This window comes from Mus caroli, unplaced genomic scaffold (genome assembly GCF_978045245.1).
Source record: "Mus caroli unplaced genomic scaffold, Mus_caroli_1 scaffold_11, whole genome shotgun sequence".
NCBI classification, from domain to species: Eukaryota; Metazoa; Chordata; class Mammalia; order Rodentia; family Muridae; genus Mus; species Mus caroli.
Genome location: NW_028227266.1, coordinates 17720101 through 17740776, shown reverse-complemented (window position 1 = coordinate 17740776; position 20676 = coordinate 17720101). Strand labels below are relative to the sequence as shown.

Genomic DNA, 20676 nt, shown 5'->3' with positions numbered 1-20676 from the left:
TTGCAAAGATCCTGGGTTCAGTTCCCAGCATCCACATGAAGTCCATAATTCCAGCTCCGGGGGATCCAGTGTCCTTCTCTCTTCCCCATGGGCACCAGGCACACACAGACACACATAAAGGACAACTTGAGGGCGTCAGTTCTCTCCGTCCACCATGTGGATGCTGCAGACCAAACTCACGCCATTAGGACTGGCAGCAGCAGCTTACCCACTGAGCCATCTCACCAGAAGCAGTTCTTCCTGAGTTCCGTATCTTTGCTGTTTGGAACTGACATGGTTGTCTTGCCTAATACTCACTGTAGATCAAGGTTTGCAGGCAAGTTTAGCTGACATGGTTGTCTTGCCTAATACTCATTGTAGATCAAGGTTTGCAGGCAAGTTGTAGTTGGCTCATGGTCTTGAGTGGACCTTTGACTTTCAGCTTCTGGTGGCAGATGGTGGTAACAGGTCAAAGGTGGCAGAGAGCAGTCACTCAAATCATGAAGCAGGAGAGTGGGGGTAGAGGAGAAGGGTGGGGAGAGAAGAGACAGCCAAGAAAGGAAGAGGAAGAGGAAGAGAGGGGGAGGGGGAGAGGGAAGGGGAGAGGGAGAGAGTAAGACAGAGAGGGGAAGGGGGAAAGGAAGAGGAGAGAGAGAGAGAGAGAAGGGAGGTACAGAGAGAGGGCAAAGACCTTGGCACCCAATCCCATTCAAGGACCCTAATAACCTAACAACCTCCCATGAATTCCCACCCCCCTTTGTGGCCTTTGAGTTGCTTGTTTCGTGTGTGTGCATTGACGTTTAGATGTGAGTTGCCTCCATGTGTGCAGTATACTGGAGCATGGAAACCGGAGGGTGATGTCCAGTGTCCTCCATCTCTTTATCCTTATATATGGAGGCAGGATCTTTCACTTGAACCCAGAGCTCACCAATTCTAGTTGTTTTATTAGTCAGTTTGCTCCTTTGGGGACTCCCTGGCTCTACTTCCCGAGTGCCGGGATTACAGGTGGGCTGCCACATCCACCTGCCAGCCAGCTCCTCTAGTTCTTTTGTTAAGATAGTGTCTTAGTCAGGGTTTCTATTCCTGCACAAACATCATGACCAAGAAGCAGTTGGGAAGGAAAGGGTTTATTCAGCTTACACTTCCATACTGCTGTTCATCACGAAAGGAAGTCAGGACTGGAACTCAAGCAGGTCAGAAAGCAGGAGCTGATGCAGAGGCCATGGAGGGATGTTCTTTACTGGCTTGCCTCCCCTGGCTTGCTCAGCCTGCTCTCTTATAGAACCCAAGACTACCAGCCCAGAGATGGTCCCACCCACAAGGGGCCTTTCCCCCTTGATCACTAATTGAGAAAATGCCTTACAGTTGGATCTCATGGAGGCATTTCCTCAACTGAAGGTCCTTTTTCTGTGATAACTCCAGCTGTGTCAAGTTGACACAAAACTAACCAGTACAGATAGGGTTTTATGTAGCCCAGGCTAGCCTCATACTTGGTATATAGAAAAGGCTGAGCTTGAACTCCTCACCCTTGTGTTTCACCTTGGAAGCTGGGACCAGGGGCAGATGCCATCACACCTGTGTTGTGTGGTGCTCAGGAATTCCTGCGTCCTAGGCAAGTGCTTTACTGAGATTGGACAATAATAGGACAGGGCGCCGGGCGTGGTGGTGCACGCCTTTAATCCCAGCACTTGGGAGGCAGAGGCAGGCGGATTTCTGAGTTCAAGGCCAACCTGGTCTACAGAGTGAGTTCCAGGACAGCCAGGGCTATACAGAGAAACCCTGTCTCGAAAAAAACAAAAAACAAAAAACAAAAAACAAAAGCAAACAAACAAAAAAAAACCCAAAAAACAAAAAATAGAACAGGGCATCTGACACTCTCCTGTGGTTTCTATATGTGTATATGGGCACGTGTACACACATATCACATATACATGCACATAAGGGTGGTGAATGATGGGTGACTGGTGGCTTTGTGTAAACTTGAGAGAAGAGCATTTAAGGTGAAGGGAGGGACGTGTGCAAAGGCTCTCGGGCAGGAACATGCAGGCATACCTGGGGAATTTGGAGGTGGGTAGTATGGCTGCTGTGGGGTGAGAACCAGAATGAGGTGAGGAGGAGGGTGCGGGGCCACTCTGAGGAGGCTGCGGCTGGAGGAGGCAAAAGACATCCATCAGATTCTGTAGCCTAAGGAAGTCTCAAAGGATGGAGCCAGGGACCAATTCCACCTAATGCTCACCATCCCTGAGTCTCCTGTCTCATTCTCTCTGCTCAGGGATCTATTGGATTTCCTGGACCCCTGGGACCACTGGGGGAGAAAGGCAAGCGGGTGAGTTGTGTGTCAAAGGGTATGAGGAAGGTGTGCTCAGGCGTGCCGGAGGTGGGTGCTGGGATGGTTTGACTGTGCTTATTAGGGCAAATCTTGCTCTCTCACTTAAGGCAATCAAGACAATCCCCACAGACACTCCTACAGGGTAACCTGATCTATACAGTCCCTTATTGAGACTTTCTTTCTGGATGCTTCTAGACTGCCTCAAGCTAACAATGAAAACTAACCACCCCAGAGCTGGAGAGCTGACTCAGCAGCTAGGAGCCCTGTCTGCTCTCCCAGAGGGCTGGTGTTTGGTTCCCAGTACTCCATCAGGTGGCTCACAACCAGCTGTAGCTCTGGATCCAGGGGATCCAGCGTCCCCTTTTGGCGTCTGGGAACACCTGCACTTTTGTGTACCAACCCATACACAGACAGATACACACATAGAAAGAAAACCCTATCTGGCACAGTTCCACCCCTTGTCCACTGGACACACAAACACATGGATTTAAAACCGTAACTTACTTCCCAGTCCCAACGTCTCATGCTCATCTCTGAATGTAAAACATAATCTAACTTTAAAAACCCTGTAGTCTTTCAAAATTCCAGTGTTTTAAAAGGAAAAAATTAAAAAAATTACAATGCCATAGACTATAATTCCCATTCCTCAAGGGAAGAATAAAGCATGGTGAGGAAATACTGGACCAACGCAAGACTGAACCACAGCAGGACAATGCTAAATTCTGTAGCTCCATGTCTGGTGTCTGGAGCTTCAGTTTCAAATGGGCTAGATGGCTCTGCCCCTCTATATTGCTGCCTGCAACAAAGATCTCTCCTTTGGTCTGGATTTACTCTCTGCATGCACCTCAGTGGCTTTTTATTTTTTTTTTTTGTTGTTGTTGTTTTGCAGACATTCTTGTATGCAAACATTCCCACTTGAGAATGCATACATGCATGTGTGTCTCATGAAGCATGAGACAATTCTCACTTTCTCTGTTTTTGACTTGCTTTTCAGGGCAAAGCAGGACAGCCAGGAGAGGAAGGAGAACGCGGCACACCGGTAAGGAGAGGATAGCTGCTCCACGCAGGGTGCTGGGCTGAGGGGAAGTGGGATAGTGACGTCAGGAGTGGGCGGGGAAGGACAGGTCCCATCCCTGCCCCTGGTGGAGTCAGAGGGCATTTTGGAGGAGGGAGCCTGTGTGTGATGCCCTCTCCCAGGCCTACCCACCCACTCATCTCTGTTTTTTGCTTTTTCATTTTTTAAAAATTTCTATGCAGGGCACCCGAGGAGACAGGGGACAGCCCGGGGCCACAGGCCAGCCTGGCCCCAAGGTATGGGAGTGAGTAGAGGTTGGGGGATGACCAGGGGTCCTTGTCTATCTCAGGCTAACTTAGCTACCTGCTTAGTTCTTCCAGTTGAGTATGTTCTGGTATTGAAGCTCATTTCATATGTTCTAGGGTGATGTGGGCCAGAATGGGTCTCCTGGCCCCCCTGGAGAAAAGGTAAGTGTGTATGTGTGTGTGTGTGTGTGGTATGTGTTTTATATGTGAATGTATGTATGTGTGTGGTGTATGTGTGAGTATATTTGTGTGCATGTGTGAGGGTGTGTATATGTGTCTGTGAATGTGCATGTATGAGTATGAGTGCATGTGTATGTGTGTGACACTGTCAGGGAACCAGCCATGAGCTGACAGCACATCATATATATATGCAATAGAAAGAGCTCAGACTCTAAGACCAGAGAACTGAGTTCAATACGCACCTGTGCTTCTTGCCTGCTGTGTGACCTTGAGCAACTTGCTTAACTTCTCTTTGCTTCAGTTCCCTCTTTTATAAAATCGGGTAACCATGGTCCATGCCTCAATGGGCTGCAGTGGTGAATAAGATCATATACCCTGAGTGAGCGCTCAGCACCTGCTTGTGTGGAGTGGCGTGTTTGCTTCAAAGAAAAACAAAACAAAACTCTCTTTGTGTTTGTGTGATTTTGGAGTTCAGAGAACAACTCAAAGGAATTGGTTTATGCCACCTACCCTGCGGGATCTGAGAATGAAGCCCAGGTCACAGGTTTTATCTGAGTAAATGTAAGCAGGCACCTTTACCCACTGAGCCATCCTGCCAGCACTGGACTGGCTTTTAAGATCACTCTTGTGGGACGGAGGTGCAAGACACTCAGGAGGGATAAGCTAATAATTTCTGGTTCCATTTCAGGGTCTACCCGGTCTGCAAGGCCCACCAGGATTCCCCGGACCAAAAGGCCCTCCAGTGAGTGATGTCACCCTGACTCTAGGTTGGTGGGGGAAGGGTACAGGGTGAGGTGGCTCCAGTTCTAAATCTTCATTCCTTCTTACTTTGTTTCCCAGGGTCCTCAGGGGAAAGATGGGATATCTGGACACCCTGGACAAAGAGGAGAATTGGTGAGTGACCCTTGACCTCTGACCCCTGACGATGTTGGGCCCTTGTATCTGAGGGAGCTCAGAGGGGGAGAAAGAGGGTTGCTGCTGAGCCTGCTGAAGTAAATGCACTTGCATGTACGTGTGGAAGCCAGGAAAGGATGCTTAGGGCTCATCCTGAAGCTTTTCATTTCGGCTAGGCTGGTTGGCCAGCAATTCCCACATCCACCTGCTTCCACTCTGGGGTTACAGGCATAAGAGCTGTGCATGGCTTTTCTACGGGTGCTGGGGATGCAAACGCAGGTTCTTTTGCTTGAATAGCAAATGCTCATACTCACTCAGTCATCTCTCTGGCTCCCATCCTATTTTTTTTGCGACAGGGTCTCTCGCTGTCTCAAATGGGTCTCACAGGTTAGGTTAGACTGGCTGGCCAGTGAGCCCCAGAGAACCATGGCTGCCATGGTTTCTGCCTCCCCAGCACTGGATGGGGACTGTGCCACCACACACCTGGCTTTCTGCGTGAGTGCTGGGAAGCTGAACTCAGGTCTTCTTGCTTGCATGGAGCACAGAGATGTCTCCCCAGTCCCATGGGCTCTCCTTTTCTTCTTCTCAGGTGGTGCCTCTTTCTATTTCTCTCCTTAGGGCTTCCAAGGTCTGACAGGCCCCCCTGGACCAGCTGGCGTCCTTGGTCCTCAGGTCAGAGTGAATCCCCAAGGAATACATGGAGCTGGAAGTCTGACGTACTCCCCACCTCCAGGCTGTTCAAGATGTCTCTTGCTTGTTTCCAGGGAAAGGTAGGGGACGTGGGGCCTCTAGGCGAGAGAGGCCCCCCAGGGCCTCCTGGACCTCCTGGTGAACAAGGTCTGCCAGGCATAGAAGGCAGAGAAGGGGCCAAGGTAAGAGCTTGGATAGATTGCCTCAAAGTCATCGTTTAACCCCTGAGCCTCACGCCATGTGGGGAACAGCTGGGAGTAGTCAGAGACTGGAGGAGACACCCCACTCCTGAGGTTAACTTCCTCTCCTTGGCTCTCTGCAGGGTGAGCTAGGACCCCTGGGGTCCGTCGGGAAGGAGGGGCCACCTGGGCCCAGGGGCTTCCCTGGCCCCCAAGGAGCCCCCGGAGACCCAGTGAGTATCTTGGGAGAGTCCACTGGAGTGTGGGGCTGTGGGGTAGAGAAGAGGAGGCTCCTTAAGAGTGGCTGCAGTGGCAGCAAACAGGAGAAGGGCCTGTGTAAAGAGTTGTTAGTGGTGGCCGGTGAGGGAGCTCAGAGGGGGAGAAAGAGGGTTGCTGCTGAGCCTGATGAACTGAGTTTGATCAGCCAGACCCACATGATAGGAGACAACTAACTCTGGCTAGTTGTCCGTGTGCCGGGGAAGGGATGAGCGCACGCGCACGCGCGCGCACACACACACACACACACACACAGACAGAATTGGTAGTGGCAGAGACCTGGAATGGACAGATCTACAGAACTCAGGGCCCATCTTCAGATAAGGCTAGGGATGATGAGGGTCCCCAAAAGTAAAGGAAAATCCTTGGGATCCCTGGGAGATTTTTCTGACTGGTAATTTCTTCCCCCAGGGACCCATTGGTTTGAAGGGTGACAAAGGTCCCCCAGGCCCTGTTGGGGCAAATGTAAGTATCAACACACTGGCTGGGAGGGGGGCGGCGAGGGCTCGAGAGGGCTGTGTCTTCAGGGTTTGATATCCCCAGGATGGGGCTTGTGCATTTGGGGAAGGTAGGCCTGGAGCACACTCACTTCTGACTGCCATGACCTGAGTCAGCCAGAAAGCTTCCTGCTGTAGGATAGTTGTCATAGGACTGGGTGGGGAGCTGATGCAGGGGGCAGAGTGCTGGCCGTGCAAGCACATCTGAGTTCAGATCCCCAGAGAATGTCCAGTGGGCATGGCGGCCCACCTTTAATTCCAGCCTGGGAAGCCAGAGACAAGGGGTCCCAGAGAAAGCTGGTTAGTGGGACAGCCATGTCGGCCAGCTCTGGGTTTGCCTGATAGACTCAATGACAAGATTGGGGATGATTCCAGACATCAGCCTCAGGACTCCATGTACACACATGTGCACATGCATCCATACATGTGTCCACATACATAAAACTACACATGCACACACAAATGCAAAAAGTAAAATCTATACAGGCTGCATGTGGTGGTGCATGACTGTGCCCTGGCATGTGGGAGACTGAGGAGGTAGGATTGTGAATTTGAGGCTAGCCTGGTCTACTTACTGAGGCCCTGTCAAAGGGAAGGGATGGAAGGAAAGGAAGAAGGAAGAAAGGAAAGGGAGAGGAAATGAAAGGGGAAGAGAGGGAAAGGGAAGAGAGATGGGGAAGGAAAACAAGGAAAAGGAAGACAGTGCACAGAGTGTTGGGGAGAGTGTTTTAAACAGGCTGGCTGGGGGAGGCAAAGACCCTGGGGGCAGGACCATGCTCGGCAGAGGTCTGTGGGGCAGGACCATGCTCTGCAGAGGTCTGTGGGGCAGGACCATGCTCTGCAGAGGTCTGTGGGGCAGGACCATGCTCGGCAGAGGTCTGTGGGGCAGGACCATGCTCTGCAGAGGTCTGTGTAGCTGGGGCTGAGTGAATGAGAAGAGGATTCCATGGAGGTGATGGGGGCAGTTCATGCAAGCCTGCATGGTCTTCAAATTGAAGAGGTTGGGACAACTGAGGAGTGTAAAGAGGATCATACCTTAGTGCTTAAGGTGCCCTCTGGCTGTGTATAAATATGATACTGGTGCCAGAAGCCCTGTATCCTTTATCATTTCTTGTCCTCCACCCCTTTTCCAGGGCTCCCCGGGTGAGCGTGGTCCTGTAGGCCCCTCTGGTGGCATTGGGCTTCCTGGACAGAGTGGAGGGCAAGGCCCTATTGGTCCTGCTGGCGAGAAGGGGTCCCCAGTAAGTGTCTGTTGGTTGACTTTTTCTGGGGAGACATGAACAAATATCAACTCATTCCAGATAAGTAATCAGCCATTTACCAAAGAACTTCTATTTCTGTGAACTGGAGAAATGATGACTCAGTGGGTAAGAGCACATACTGCTATTGCTGAGTACCTGAGATCAGTTCCCAGCATCCACATGGGTAGGTTCACATCTGCCTGTAATTCCAGCTCCAGGTAATCTGTCATCTTCTTCTGGCCTTCATGGGCAATTGCACTCATGTGCACATACCCACTCATTCACATACATATATATAATTAAAATTTAAAAAATCAATTCTTAAAATTATCTTTCCCAAGTCCAGCTTAATCAAGCTGTGAATTTATTGGGATTACTTACAGGAGTATGGGTGAGGAGTGACTTATAAAACAAGGCTGACTCAAAGATAGCTGCATCACTGAATGGCCATCTGAGCCTGGCTCATGGTTCAGAAGAGCAGCATCCCTGGAGCTCTCTATACAACTTGCAATCAGCTTGAAAGGCCAAAGACTCTCTTCCTCATAGTTGTGAACTACTTCTATAGCTTTAGAATGGCTGGTGGATCCTGTAAGTTTCAGGAACTTTCTAAGACTTGTGAGTTGTTTATATCCTGAGCCTTAAGGAGCTTTCTTCAGGATGGATAGTTTCAATTTTTAAGAAATTGCCACACAAATGTCCTCTCCCATGTCCCCTGCTCCTAACATCCATCCTTTCTCTTCCTCCATTAGGGAGAACGGGGTACTCCTGGTCCTACTGGCAAAGATGGTATTCCAGGACCCCCAGGGCTTCAGGGCCCCTCTGGAGCTGCGGGGCCTTCTGGTGAAGAAGGAGACAAGGTGAGAGGACCAGGGAGAGAGACAGTTTACAGAGAGATTGGGCATGTTGGGACCTGAACTCTTCCTAATATGTTTGTCCTGCAGGGGGAAGTAGGGATGCCTGGTCACAAAGGAAGCAAAGGGGATAAAGGAGATGCAGTAAGTAGGAACCCCCAGGGAGGTTGTGGTGCTCATGGGAGGAGATATGGGGTAGCCTAGGTTTTGTGGTTTCCTCAGTCCAATCTTGACACCAAGCTCACTGGAACTGAAGGGCTAAAGATCCCTATCTGAGCTCTGTTTGAGCCCTGAGAGCCCAGGAGAGTATGAAAGAGCCCTCTAGGCTTTCAAGAGGGCTCAGTTAGTGAAGGTGCTTGCCATTAAACCCAATGACCTGAATTCCATGCCCAGGACCTTCGTGATGAAAGAAAACAATTGTCTCTCATAAGTTGCCACACACATGCACACACACATACAAAATGTATAAACGTAATAAACATTCAGAGAAAGGCCCCTCTGGGCCTCAAAATCCCCCATCCCTCCATGGCAAGAATCTACCTTGGTCTGGGGCCAGCATCATCGGATCATCGGGTTACACGCCATCCCAAGGAGACCTTTGCTCTTTTTTTTTTTTTTCAGATAAAAGAGTTCGTCACGTAACCTAGGCTCTTCCCAAACTTGCTATGTAGCTGAGGTTGACCTTGGCTCCCGATCCTCCTGAGTGCTGGGGTCATAGGCATGTACCACTATGTTCAGCTCTGATAGAATTTTTTATTTTGTTTTCCTCTTCAGGGCCCACCTGGACCAACAGGAATAAGAGGTCCAGCAGGCCATCCAGGCCTCCCGGTGAGTTCTCCCAACTTGGTGACTATACCCTGGGTTCTTGAAGTGATGACAGTGTGCCACTCTTCTGAATAAAATCCTAGCATCCTTGTCCAGCCTTGGTTTCACCTTAGTGCCAACACCCATGATGAACCCAACCCCACCTCAGCTCAAACTCTCTGCTTACTGCTTTGATCTTCGTCCAACTCAAATACCTGGATCCTAGCTTTCTCCTACCATCTACCCAACCAGGTCTGCCACCTCCACTGCCGGCCTCAAATGGGAACTTGAACTTTGAATTATACTTCAGCCTTGCCCTAGTTAATTTTCTGTTACTGTTACAAAATCTGAAGCTAAATGATTCATTTGGATGACTCATGGTCTGGAGGATGGGAAGTCCCTAATAGTGGTGTTGGCATCTGACCAGGGTCTCCTTGCTTTATCACAACATAGTGTGTTAATAACTGTTATGTGAACTTAGGTCTTCACCTTCTTATGAAGCCACTAATATACCATCGTGGGGGCCTCACACTCATGACTGCATCTGATCCTAGTACTTTCGTAAGGCCTTACCTCCGAATTCTGATAACATACGAATTCTGAAGGAGGCTGGCAGTGTGATTTGGTTGGCAGAGTGCTCGCCTGTCATGCTCAAAATCTTGGGTTCCAATCCTAGCACTCCATAGCCAAGGCATAGTAGTCCATGCCTGTAATCCCAACACTGGAGAAATGGAAGCAGAAAGATCATGAGTTCAAGGTCATTCTCAGCTACAAAGTAAGTTTTATGTCCACCTGGGCTCCACCAGAGCCTGCCTCAAAACAACATACGAATTCTAGGCTCACAGTTCTACCAGAACTTTTGAGTGTTGTTGTGTGTTGTTGAGTAAGCTGATCCAAGGGTTTCCCTGAGGCCCTGATATGTGGAACATGGGGAGTTGTGGCTTCAGACCCTGACCACCCAACTCTTCCCATCTTAAGAAGCTGCTGTGTGCTGGTCTCTGATGCCCCTGAGAAACCTTGTGCCCCCTTTTGCAACACCGACTAATTAGCTTCTTCTGACTTCATTATGTGGTAGCTTGCCTCCTTCCTTCCTTCCTTCCTTCCTTCCTTCCTTCCTTCCTTCCTTCCTTCCTTCCTTCCTTCCTTCCTCCCTCCCTCCCTCCCTCCCTCCCTCCCTCCCTCCCTCCCTCTCTCTCTCTCTCTCTCTCTCTCTCTCTTTCTTTCTTTCTTTCTTTCTTTTTGGTTTTTCGAGACAGGGTTTCTCTGTATATCCCTGGCTGTCCTGGAACTCACTTTGTAGACCAGGCTGGCCTCGAACTCAGAAATCTGCCTGCCTCTGCCTCCTGAGTGCTGGGATTAAAGCGCCACCACATGTGGTAGCTTTCTATTGACCTTGTCCCATTTCCCCTTTCAGAAACAACTGTATATACGATGCTGCATTTCTTAATAAGCTTACTCAGCATAAGACATGGCTTGTGTGAGACCCCCGTCCCCAGCTCTCTGTCTTCTTTGCCTTCCCATCTCCTGGGCATTTTCCCCTTAGGACCCTGGCACTGAAGAATGACCTGCTGGTCCAGGTCAGAGTGTCACCAAAACATTAGTTCATAACTTCCAACTTAGCCCTAAAGTCTACCTCAGCCTCCTACAAACCCTGCTTATAACCTTACCTGAGCCGCAACCCTGATTCACTGTGTGTCAGTAACTCAGAAACATCACCTGCCCTTTACATCAAACTAAAACCTGATTCTCACCAAACTTGATCCCAACCCCTAGCCTCAGTCCTGACCTTGGACCCTGTCTGCAGCCTTTGATCTGGATACCAACTGTGTTGTCCCCAACATTTTCACAGGGTGCTGATGGCGCTCAGGGTCGCCGGGGACCCCCTGGCCTCTTCGGGCAGAAGGGAGATGATGGAGTTCGAGGCTTTGTAGGTGTAATTGGTCCTCCAGGTCTGCAGGTAGGTGTGTGAGTTTGGGGATACCAACCCCCAATCCCCTACCTAGGGCGCTAATCTTTGTATGGTGTGCGTTTGTTTGTGTGTGTTGCTATCCCTGTGTCTTAGTGATTTATAAAGATGAATAGCTCAGAGAGCTGGATGTAATGGTGGACACCTTTAGTCCCAGAACTCAGGAGGCAGAGGCAGGTGGATCCTGTGACTTTGAGGTCACCCTGGTCTTTGTAGAGAGTTCCAGGCCAGCCAGGGCTACATAGTGAGAGTCTATCTCAAAACCAACAAACAAATTAAAAGATGGAGGTTGGCATGTTTGCTTCCCAACTAAAGTTTTTAACATTTAATGAGAGAGAGAGAGAGAGAGAGAGAGAGAGAGAGAGAGAGAGAGAGAGAGAGAGAATGTGTGTGTGTGCAAATGTACATGTGCATGTGTGCATACTCACATTCTCATTTATGCCATGACACATGTGTGTGAAGGTCAGAAGACAACTTGCAGGAGTTAGTTCTCTACTTCTACCAAGTGGGTCCAGGGCTTGAACCCAGGCCATCAGGCTTGGTGACAATCACCTTTACCCACTAAGCCATTTTGATGGCCCTTCTCACCTTATTTTTGAGGCTACCTCTCTCACTGAATCTGGAGTTCCTTGATTTGGTCACGGACTTCCAGCAAGCTCTAGGGGACCTCTTGTCCCTGCCTCCCAGTGCTGATGTTGCAGGCAAGCTCTGCTGTGTCTGGCCTTTTGGAAATGAGTTCTAGGGACCCAGACTCAAGTCCTTACACTTGTGCAAGAGGTGCACGGCCATCTCACCAGTTGTCTGTACTACAGTTTACTCTTTATTTCACAGGGGCTGCCGGGTCCTCCGGGGGAGAAGGGCGAGGTTGGAGACGTAGGATCCATGGTATGAACTCCCTGGGAGATATGGAAGACAGGTGGGATGGGAGTGGCCACTGGTTACGGTCATCTAAAGGGTCACACACACCTTACAGGTTATCTGTGGCTACTGTAGCCTTTCAGGTGGAATCATGGGGAGTCATTGCACACTATTTGCTTCTTTGACAGGGTCCACACGGAGCTCCAGGCCCTCGGGGTCCCCCTGGGCCCAGTGGATCAGAGGTGAGAATTCTGGGGTGGGCAGAATGCCTCTATGGGTCTGCCACACCCCCTAGGGACTCACAGTCTCCTCATTGTCTCTCCAGGGCCCCCCAGGGCTGCCTGGAGGAGTAGGACAGCCTGGTGCTGTGGGCGAGAAGGTGAGAGGAGGGCTTGAACTTGCCCTGGATGGAGGGGATAAATAGCGCCTGTTTCCTCGGCTACAGCTGTATGGGGATGCTCCTCCCTGCCGGTCAGTGAGATGATCTCTTTCTATGTTCACTGCCTTTCACAGGGAGAGCCAGGGGATGCTGGAGACGCCGGACCCCCAGGAATTCCCGGCATCCCTGTGAGTCTCTGTAGAGTTTTGCCCTTGTACTTGCCATAGGGAACTGCTGACCTAGAGCGTGTCATGCTCTCATGACCTCCAGGCAGTTCTTAGAGCATTGCTGACTCCAGACCAACAGATATCCCTGTCTGTCGTGAAAGATACGAAAGATGCTCCACCTGAGAAAATCTCAGAGGTGCTCTGTAGAGTCCCAAAGTTGCCCACAAGCATACAGGGCTGAGGAGACAGCTAGGGATTTAAATCAAAGCAACAAACATGGAATTGGGGGTAAAGCTGCCCAAAGGGGGACCATTTTCTAATGTACCCAAAGGTAGGACATGGGCCAGGACAGACTAGTAATGGGTGACAGATCCATTATCCCTAACTCAGCTAGTTCTAGTTCTCTGTGACCTCTAACACTTGCATTACCTAGGCTACCTGACTCTGTGTGCATATGCGCGTGTGTGTAAATGCAGTGCCCAAAGATACTAGAAGATGACATCGGATTCCCGTAGAGCTGGAATTGCAGGTGGTTGTGAGCTGCCTGATGCGAGTGCTTGGAGCTCCGTTTTTGGTTTCTGCATGAGTAGTATGTGCTCTGTCTTAGTTAGGGTTTCCATTGCTGTGAAGAAACCCCATGGCCAAGGCAGCTCTTATAAAGGACAACATTTAATTGGGGCTGGCTTATAGGTTCTGAGGTTCAGTCCATTATCATCACAGCAGAAAGCCCGGCAGTGTCCAGGCAGGAATGGCTCTGGAGGAGCTGAGAATTCTACATCTTCATCCAAAGGAAGCCAGGAACAGACTGACTCTTCTGTACTGAGTGGAGCTTCAAAGCCCACACCCACAGTGACATACTTCCTCCAACCAGGCCACACCTCCTAACAGTAATAGTCCCTATGGGCCAAGCGTATTAAAACCACCACATGCTCTTAACCACTGAGGCACTTTATAGCCCTGATCTATATACATATATACATATACATATATACATATATATATATATATATATATATATATATATATATATATATATATTCATTACTGTGTGTGTGAGAGTGTGGCACATGTGTGGAGGTCAGAGAACAGCTTTTGGAGGTCAGTTCTCTTCTACCATGGGGTCTGGCGATGGAACCCAGATTGTCAGACTTCCCAGGCAAGGTGTGCTCATCTTTGGTCCATGACACTCTGACCTTTGACTTCTGACCTCTGTTTCTGCAAAGGGCCCCAAAGGTGAAATTGGTGAAAAGGGGGATTCGGGTCCATCAGGGGCTGCTGGTCCCCCAGGCAAGAAAGGACCCCCAGGAGAGGACGGCTCTAAGGGGAACATGGTAAGTCCTAGGAGGAGACAGAGCAGAGAACTTGGGGCGCTTGTTACATTAAAACCTGGTCCCTAAGACAGACCAGACATCTCTTCTTGTTTGTTTTTAATTTTTCTTTTTAAATTTTATGTGTATGTGTATTTTGCCTACACATATGTCTGTGCACCACATGTATGCCTGGTACCTGCAAAGGTCGGAAGAGGATGTAAGATCCTCTGGAATTACTTTATCTGCAGTTACAGATGGGTGTGAGCCAACATGGGGGTTCTGGGAGCAGAACCTTTTTCCTCTGGAAAAGCAGACAGTGTTCTCAGCCACTGCACCATCTCTCCAGCCCCTACTTCTTCCTGATTGTTAACTCTCTGAGTCACCCAGATAAAGACTGAACGAATAGAAGAAACAATGAATGAATGAACTATGAAAACATAGTGGAAGCTGAGCCCTCCCGCTGGCCCACACCCAGCCTCTTATGCATGCAGTGAACACTTCACTGCCTCAATATAAAACCCCAGCCTTTCCTTTTGTATTTCGTTTGTGACATGTCCCCTGCAGTTGGTCTGGGGACACTATCTGGTGTGTGAAGGGGCGACTCCTCACTCAGTGAGATGAGATCAGCAACCAGTTTTTATTCTAGGGTCCCACAGGACTCCCTGGAGATCTAGGGCCCCCAGGAGACCCTGGAGTTCCGGTGAGTGTAAATGCTCCCTGTAGCGTAGCCCTAAATATATCAATGTATCTGCATTTACCCCCATGCCCCTATCCTTGACCCGCTTAGAGGAGTGGATGGCCCTCACTCTCCTCCAGCTCCATCTCTATCCCAACTATCCCAAGACTCTCCCACTGTGTCTCCTCCCTAGGGTATTGATGGCATCCCAGGGGAGAAGGGAAATGCTGGTGATGTTGGGGGACCGGTGAGTTCAGAGCAAAGGGCTGTAGGGTGCGGGTATGGAGTGGAGTTGTTGATGGGAGAGTTGGGTACCCAGGGCATCTGCTGGGTTTCCTGTGGTATCTCTGACCCCATGACCTTGAGTGGTGAGAGGGGAGGGGGATGGTGCTGGGTGGCATCTGTGGGGCTGTTTTCAGCAGGGAGCTGACACTGTGGCTGCTCTTGACTAAACAGGGGCCACCTGGAGCTTCCGGGGAACCTGGTGCCCGTGGCCTCCCTGGCAAGAGGGTGAGTGGTCTTCCACTGCCTGAGGGCCTCATGTCCACCTTGTCTTCAGCAGTGCAATAGCCCCTCTCCACACATATCCCACTCTTATCATTTTAAAATTATATTTATTTACTATTTATGTGTGTGTGTTTGTGTGTGTGTGTGTGTGTGTGTATGATGTACCACAAAGAGATTTATAGTTCAGAGAACAATTTGTTGGGAATTTGTTCTCTCCTTCCACCATGTGGGTCTCAGGCAAGGTCCTTTATCTGCTGAGCCAACTTGCCAGCCCATAAACCTGGATGCTCCACACTGACCCCACAACACTCACACTTTCCCTCCTCAGGGTTCCCCTGGCCGCATGGGTCCAGAAGGAAGAGAGGGCGAGAAAGGCGCCAAGGTGAGCACTCCCTTGGGAGCACCTCCCAGTACCACCTGACCAAAAGAAGGCCTGCACCCCCTGAGGTTCCAGCTGTCATCAGGCAGGCTCTTGAGACTGCTTCCCCCACCCTTGTCCATTTCAGGGAGATGCTGGTCCTGATGGACCCCCAGGCAGGACAGGCCCCATTGGGGCTCGAGGGCCCCCTGGACGAATTGGGCCTGATGGTCTTCCAGGGATCCCTGGTCCTGTGGTAAGTGGTGTGAAAATGGGGGGAGGGGCAGCATGGATAGCCTTCTGGCTTAGGACCTCATCATAGTTGAGCATCCTTGGAGGATGATGGAATGTTCACACTGAGTGCTGGTAGAGACCAGACACCCCTGTTCTGTCTCCCCCTCAGGGTGAACCAGGTCTCCTGGGACCTCCTGGGCTAATCGGCCCTCCAGGGCCCCTGGTAAGAGACTTTTCTATTACTGTGGTCACAGCTCTGAAAGCCACACTAGGCATCCAGGGACACTGAGTGGGCCACGGTGCGCATGGTACAGCCTAGCCCCTCTGTGCCATCTTCATGACCTGTATTGGCCCTTCACACAGATGGCCTATACTCACCTGCTACAGTGGCCCCATCTTGGTGGTCCACATTGGCCCTATCTTGATGGTTTATGCTGACTGCCACCTTGATGTCTACACTTGACCACTCCCCCTGATCCTGTCACCTGGTATCCTCAGCTGTCCTCTCTTTCACCCCCATTTTTCTAACCACATTTCCTGTCTCCTGACTGTCCAGTCACCCTAGACCTGTTTACTTGCATTTGAAAGCCGGGTGGCACTCTGGTAAATCTTCCCATCCCTGGCTTTCAAGGAATCACAAGCTGCACTTCATCTTTTCCCAGGGCCCGCCTGGCCTCCCTGGCCTGAAGGGAGATGCTGGCCCCAAGGGGGAGAAGGTAAGCCCACCTCCTGGTGTTCCCTCCATTTCCCTCAACCATTACCTCCTGCCCTGGCCTAGGAGAACTGGGTGTTTACTGCTCTCCCGACTCATCCCTTCCAAGCCATCAGGAGAAAAAAGATCCCAGCATGTCTGACCTGTGTGTCTTTCTCTTTCAGGGCCACATTGGGCTAATAGGCCTCATTGGTCCCCCAGGGGAGGCCGGTGAGAAAGGTGATCAGGGGTTGCCAGGTGTGCAGGGCCCCCCAGGCCTTCAGGGAGACCCTGTGAGTATGTGCACTGTTGGGGCAGGGGGATAATGTTCAAAGGGGACAATTTGAAGGGGGGGATTTGGAATGGGGGAGGGCTGTGTTAGGGGAATGGGAGCCTGTAACTGGGGAATGTCATGTAGGAAGGTGTGTGGGTACTTTGGGGTCTTCTAGAAGAGTTAGGAGTTTGTGTATTGCTTCAGAAAGGTGTGTGTAAACAGAGCTGGACCCTCTTAAGGGTGACCCCCATGTCCTCTCTTCTAGGGTCTCCCTGGTCCTGTTGGCTCGTTAGGTCACCCTGGGCCCCCAGGTGTGGTGGTGAGTGTGGGGATATTGGAAGGACGGGGAAGTCATCATGATGGGTGGTATTGAGACCCCAACATTCCCTGACTCTTTCCACAGGGCCCTCTGGGACAGAAGGGCTCCAAAGGGTCCCCGGTGAGTGGCACTACCCCCTGGACCTCCATGTCCCAGCTCCCCTCCCCCGACCAACCCCCTTGCTTTGTTGATTCTTCACTCACCCTGTGTTCAGCACCTACTGCTGCACTCTTGGGATCTAAGATGCTGCGTTTTATAGGAGGGAATTCTGAACTGCTGTTAAAGGAAATAGGTCTGCTGAATAAGTTGTAGTCTGTGGAAGACTGTGTGCTGATTTCAGAGGATAAGGGATGGAAATACACAGCTTAGGTTTAGCATGGGACACTGGGAGCCTCTTCTGGGACCCTGCATGTGTGTACTTGTATGTAAATGTATGGGCACATGTATACACGTGTGTGCCCTGCCTTGGCAGGGAGAATAATGTTCAAAGGGGGCTGGTTTAGAGGAGGGATAAGGGTCAGGAATGAGTGGGGCTGTCCTGGGGAAACTGAGGGGCTGTAATGGGGATTTTAATGTGGGGGATTTGTCTGGAGGCTTGGGAGGTCTCCAGAGGAGTGCATGTACATGTCTGTATGTATACATGGGTATATGTATGCACAGATGTGTATGTATGCACATGTATATTTGTGCATATGTGTGGGGGTGTGTCCATACACATATGTGCAAGTGAATCTATATGTTTAGGTATATGTGTGTGCATGTTTTGCTCCATGTATTTGTGTGTGTGTGTGTGTGTGTGTGTGTGTGCACGTGTGAGTGTATGTGCATGTGCACATGCATGTATTTGCGTTGGTAGACCCAGGTCTCCATATACAGGATTCATTTCAAAGTGACCTCTCTCATAGGGATCTCTTGGTCCTCGTGGAGACCCTGGACCAGCGGGTCCTCCTGGTCCCCCGGTAAGTTCTCAGACTCTGGAGGAAGGCAGGAATCAGACTTGGGTGTTCTTATCAGGTCCCTCATAACCCAGTCCAGTGTTTCGGTCTGTAGCTCAGAAATGCAGTTCCTTGAAAGCTTTGGGAGGAGTGGGGTGCAGTGGGTGGTGGCACACACCTGTCAGTCCAGCACTGGGGAGACAGAGGCAAGAGACCAGGAGTTCAAGGTTACCCACAGCTACATAGAGAGTTTGAGGTTAGCCAGGGGTACATGAGACCCTGACTCAAGACAAACAAATACCCAAAAGAGACCTTGGAAGATAGTCTGAGTTCGTGGGTTTTGGCAGTCCCAGCGGGACCATTTGTGGAGTCTGACCTGAGCTTCTCTCCCTGGGTTCTGTCTGTTCTGTCCTGTCTCTCCCTCCCTGTGTCTCCATCTATTTATCCATTACTTTCTCAATATCTCTTTCTCTTCTTTCATTCTCTGCTCCTCCCCGCCCCCGCCCCTCTTCTTGCTCCTCTCCTTCCTCTTCTGAATTTCTCTGCCTCCCATTGTCTTGTCTTCTCTGTCCATCTCTGATTCTTCCTCTCTTCCATTCCCATTCCCTTGTGAGTCCAGGGTTCTCCGGCTGAGGTGCATGGCCTGCGCAGGCGCCGCTCTGTGATGGACACCCTGGAAGGTGGCCTGGAGGAGGTGATGGCCTCACTGAATTCACTGAGCTTGGAGCTGCAGCAGTTGCAGAGACCTCTGGGCACAGCCGAGAGCCCAGGCCTCATGTGCCGCGAGCTTCACCGAGACCACCCACACCTGCCCGATGGTGAGGCCCAGGTCCTTCTGGGAAGGGCAGGTGAGCACTGCAGCATTCCTGTGCACTGATTGCCTGGCTCTGCTTCCGTGGTAGGAGAGTACTGGATTGACCCCAATCAGGGCTGTGCACGTGATGCCTTCAAGGTTTTCTGCAACTTCACGGCAGGAGGTGAGACCTGTCTCTATCCAGACAAGAAGTTTGAGACGGTGAGTGAAAGAAACCATCTTGTCTTTTCCCCACCTCTGCCATCTTCTGCCATCTTTGAGACCTTATTCTCCCTTCACATAACACCTGTCCCTCCTGTCTATGTCAGGTAATGTCCTATAGTACAGAACCTGAAGCCGAGCCTTAAGGCAAGGGTGCTGCCCAGTATTCACAAGGCTATGGGCTTCACCCGCAGTGCATGCACAGGGGTAGGGGTCGTGTGGGGTAGCTAGATCTCAGCCTCAGGCCCCATTCCCTAGCAGTACTTGAGTGTGGGCAGGGCCCTGGGTTTCATCCAGTCACTACAGAGAATTCTGGGAGTTGCGGCCTGTGAGGGTGAGGGAGCTGTGGACCCTTGGCTGTGGACCCTTGCCAAGGGGACAGCCTGTGCCATCTATGACCCGCGATGTCTAGTAGGAGAGGCAGAGGGACTTGGGTTGGCACTCAATGACCTTCCCATCCTCCCTCAGGTGAAACTGGCCTCGTGGTCCCGAGAGAAGCCTGGAGGCTGGTACAGCACCTTCCGCCGAGGGAAGAAGGTGGGTTCCAATGCTGACATGGAGGACGGCATGTGTGAGAATTGGTGGGAACTGGCGTGGGTAGACAGAGAAGGACAAGCACTTCTCTACAAAGTCCTGAGCTCCGTTCCTGGCACTGAATAAATAGGAACTTCAGGTGTTCAAGGCAATCCTCAGCTACACCATGAATCCAAGACCACTTTGGGCTACTTGAGACTTGGCAGAAGTCTCTTGTCAGGCCTGTGGGTAGACTGCAGGTGGACTGGGAGGTGCCTTCCTCACCCTACCTTGCCCCACTGCAGTTCTCTTATGTGGGTGCTGATGGCTCCCCGGTGAATGTGGTCCAGTTGACCTTCCTGAAGTTGTTGAGTGCTGCAGCCCATCAGAGGTTCACATACATCTGCCAGAACTCGGTGGCATGGCTGGATGAAGCTGCGGGTGACCACAGGCACTCCATCCGCTTCCAAGGGACCAACTGGGAAGAGTTGTCCTTCAACCAGACAACAGCAGCTACCATCAAGGTCTCCCACGATGGCTGTCGGGTAAGACCCTGGAACCAGGGGCTGGCGGGTGTGGAGTGGGGAAGCCTCTCGTCACCCTCCTCTGACTTACTCTCTCTCTCCTGCCCCCTCATGGCCAGGTCCGGAAGGGACAGGCGAAGACCCTCTTTGAATTCAGCTCTTCTGTCGGTTTCCTGCCTCTGTGGGATGTGGCTGCCTCTGACTTTGGTCAGACGAACCAAAAGTTTGGGTTTGAACTCGGCTCCATCTGCTTTAGCAGCTGAAGTTGTGAGGTGGGAAGGAAGCTGAAGGGAGCCCCACGTGGGCTCCTTGGTGCTGAGGCTCTGAGGCCATTCTGTTTATCCCCAGGGACTCCAGATCCAGGGTCACGTGACTCTGACTATTCTTTCTCCCTTGTAGGGGGTGAGTGTGGAGAGCCCAGCTCCCTCTATCTGTTCACCCCAGGTGGCATACCCAGTTGTCTGCTAGCTCCCCCCTCCATCCAACTGTCCGTTGTCCACCTCACCCCTAGACCTCCAAGCAGTAGACTTTTAACTCAGAGCTGGTGAAGCCCCACCCCTGCCTCTCCACCCCTCCACCAGGCCTTTTGGTGCTATTCCTTTCCATAGTTGAGCACTGGATACCTCCCGATCCCTGCCTGGGACCCTTCCCTCGCATTCTTCTTCTTTCTTTGAGTAAAAGAAGTAAAGCAAGATCAAAGGGGGCGCCCT

At 51.0% G+C, this 20676-nt stretch overlaps 1 protein-coding gene across 3 annotated transcripts in view; it reads left to right on the top strand.

Annotated features, from left to right (window-relative positions):
- Col5a3 (collagen type V alpha 3 chain) overlaps window positions 1-20670 on the top strand; it is a 45595-nt gene extending 24925 nt beyond the window's left edge. For 2 of the 3 annotated variants that reach the window (XM_085844454.1, XM_021171693.3), the window contains exons 32-67: window positions 2252-2305; window positions 3303-3347; window positions 3566-3619; window positions 3746-3790; window positions 4497-4550; window positions 4649-4702; window positions 5321-5374; window positions 5467-5574; window positions 5715-5804; window positions 6259-6312; window positions 7478-7585; window positions 8335-8442; window positions 8527-8580; window positions 9211-9264; window positions 11090-11197; window positions 12038-12091; window positions 12253-12306; window positions 12390-12443; window positions 12578-12631; window positions 13834-13941; window positions 14567-14620; window positions 14790-14843; window positions 15053-15106; window positions 15432-15485; window positions 15610-15717; window positions 15865-15918; window positions 16358-16411; window positions 16572-16679; window positions 16926-16979; window positions 17064-17099; window positions 17885-17938; window positions 18534-18732; window positions 18817-18929; window positions 19398-19466; window positions 19748-19987; window positions 20086-20670. In XM_085844454.1, the coding sequence (XP_085700580.1) occupies window positions 2252-2305; window positions 3303-3347; window positions 3566-3619; window positions 3746-3790; window positions 4497-4550; window positions 4649-4702; window positions 5321-5374; window positions 5467-5574; window positions 5715-5804; window positions 6259-6312; window positions 7478-7585; window positions 8335-8442; window positions 8527-8580; window positions 9211-9264; window positions 11090-11197; window positions 12038-12091; window positions 12253-12306; window positions 12390-12443; window positions 12578-12631; window positions 13834-13941; window positions 14567-14620; window positions 14790-14843; window positions 15053-15106; window positions 15432-15485; window positions 15610-15717; window positions 15865-15918; window positions 16358-16411; window positions 16572-16679; window positions 16926-16979; window positions 17064-17099; window positions 17885-17938; window positions 18534-18732; window positions 18817-18929; window positions 19398-19466; window positions 19748-19987; window positions 20086-20229 (2817 nt within the window). In that variant the 3' untranslated portion in view covers window positions 20230-20670. The remainder of the gene's footprint in view (window positions 1-2251; window positions 2306-3302; window positions 3348-3565; window positions 3620-3745; window positions 3791-4496; window positions 4551-4648; window positions 4703-5320; window positions 5375-5466; window positions 5575-5714; window positions 5805-6258; window positions 6313-7477; window positions 7586-8334; window positions 8443-8526; window positions 8581-9210; window positions 9265-11089; window positions 11198-12037; window positions 12092-12252; window positions 12307-12389; window positions 12444-12577; window positions 12632-13833; window positions 13942-14566; window positions 14621-14789; window positions 14844-15052; window positions 15107-15431; window positions 15486-15609; window positions 15718-15864; window positions 15919-16357; window positions 16412-16571; window positions 16680-16925; window positions 16980-17063; window positions 17100-17884; window positions 17939-18533; window positions 18733-18816; window positions 18930-19397; window positions 19467-19747; window positions 19988-20085) is intronic. The other variant, XR_015048913.1, reaches the window with a different exon arrangement.
- Window positions 20671-20676: the final 6 nt, after the last annotated feature.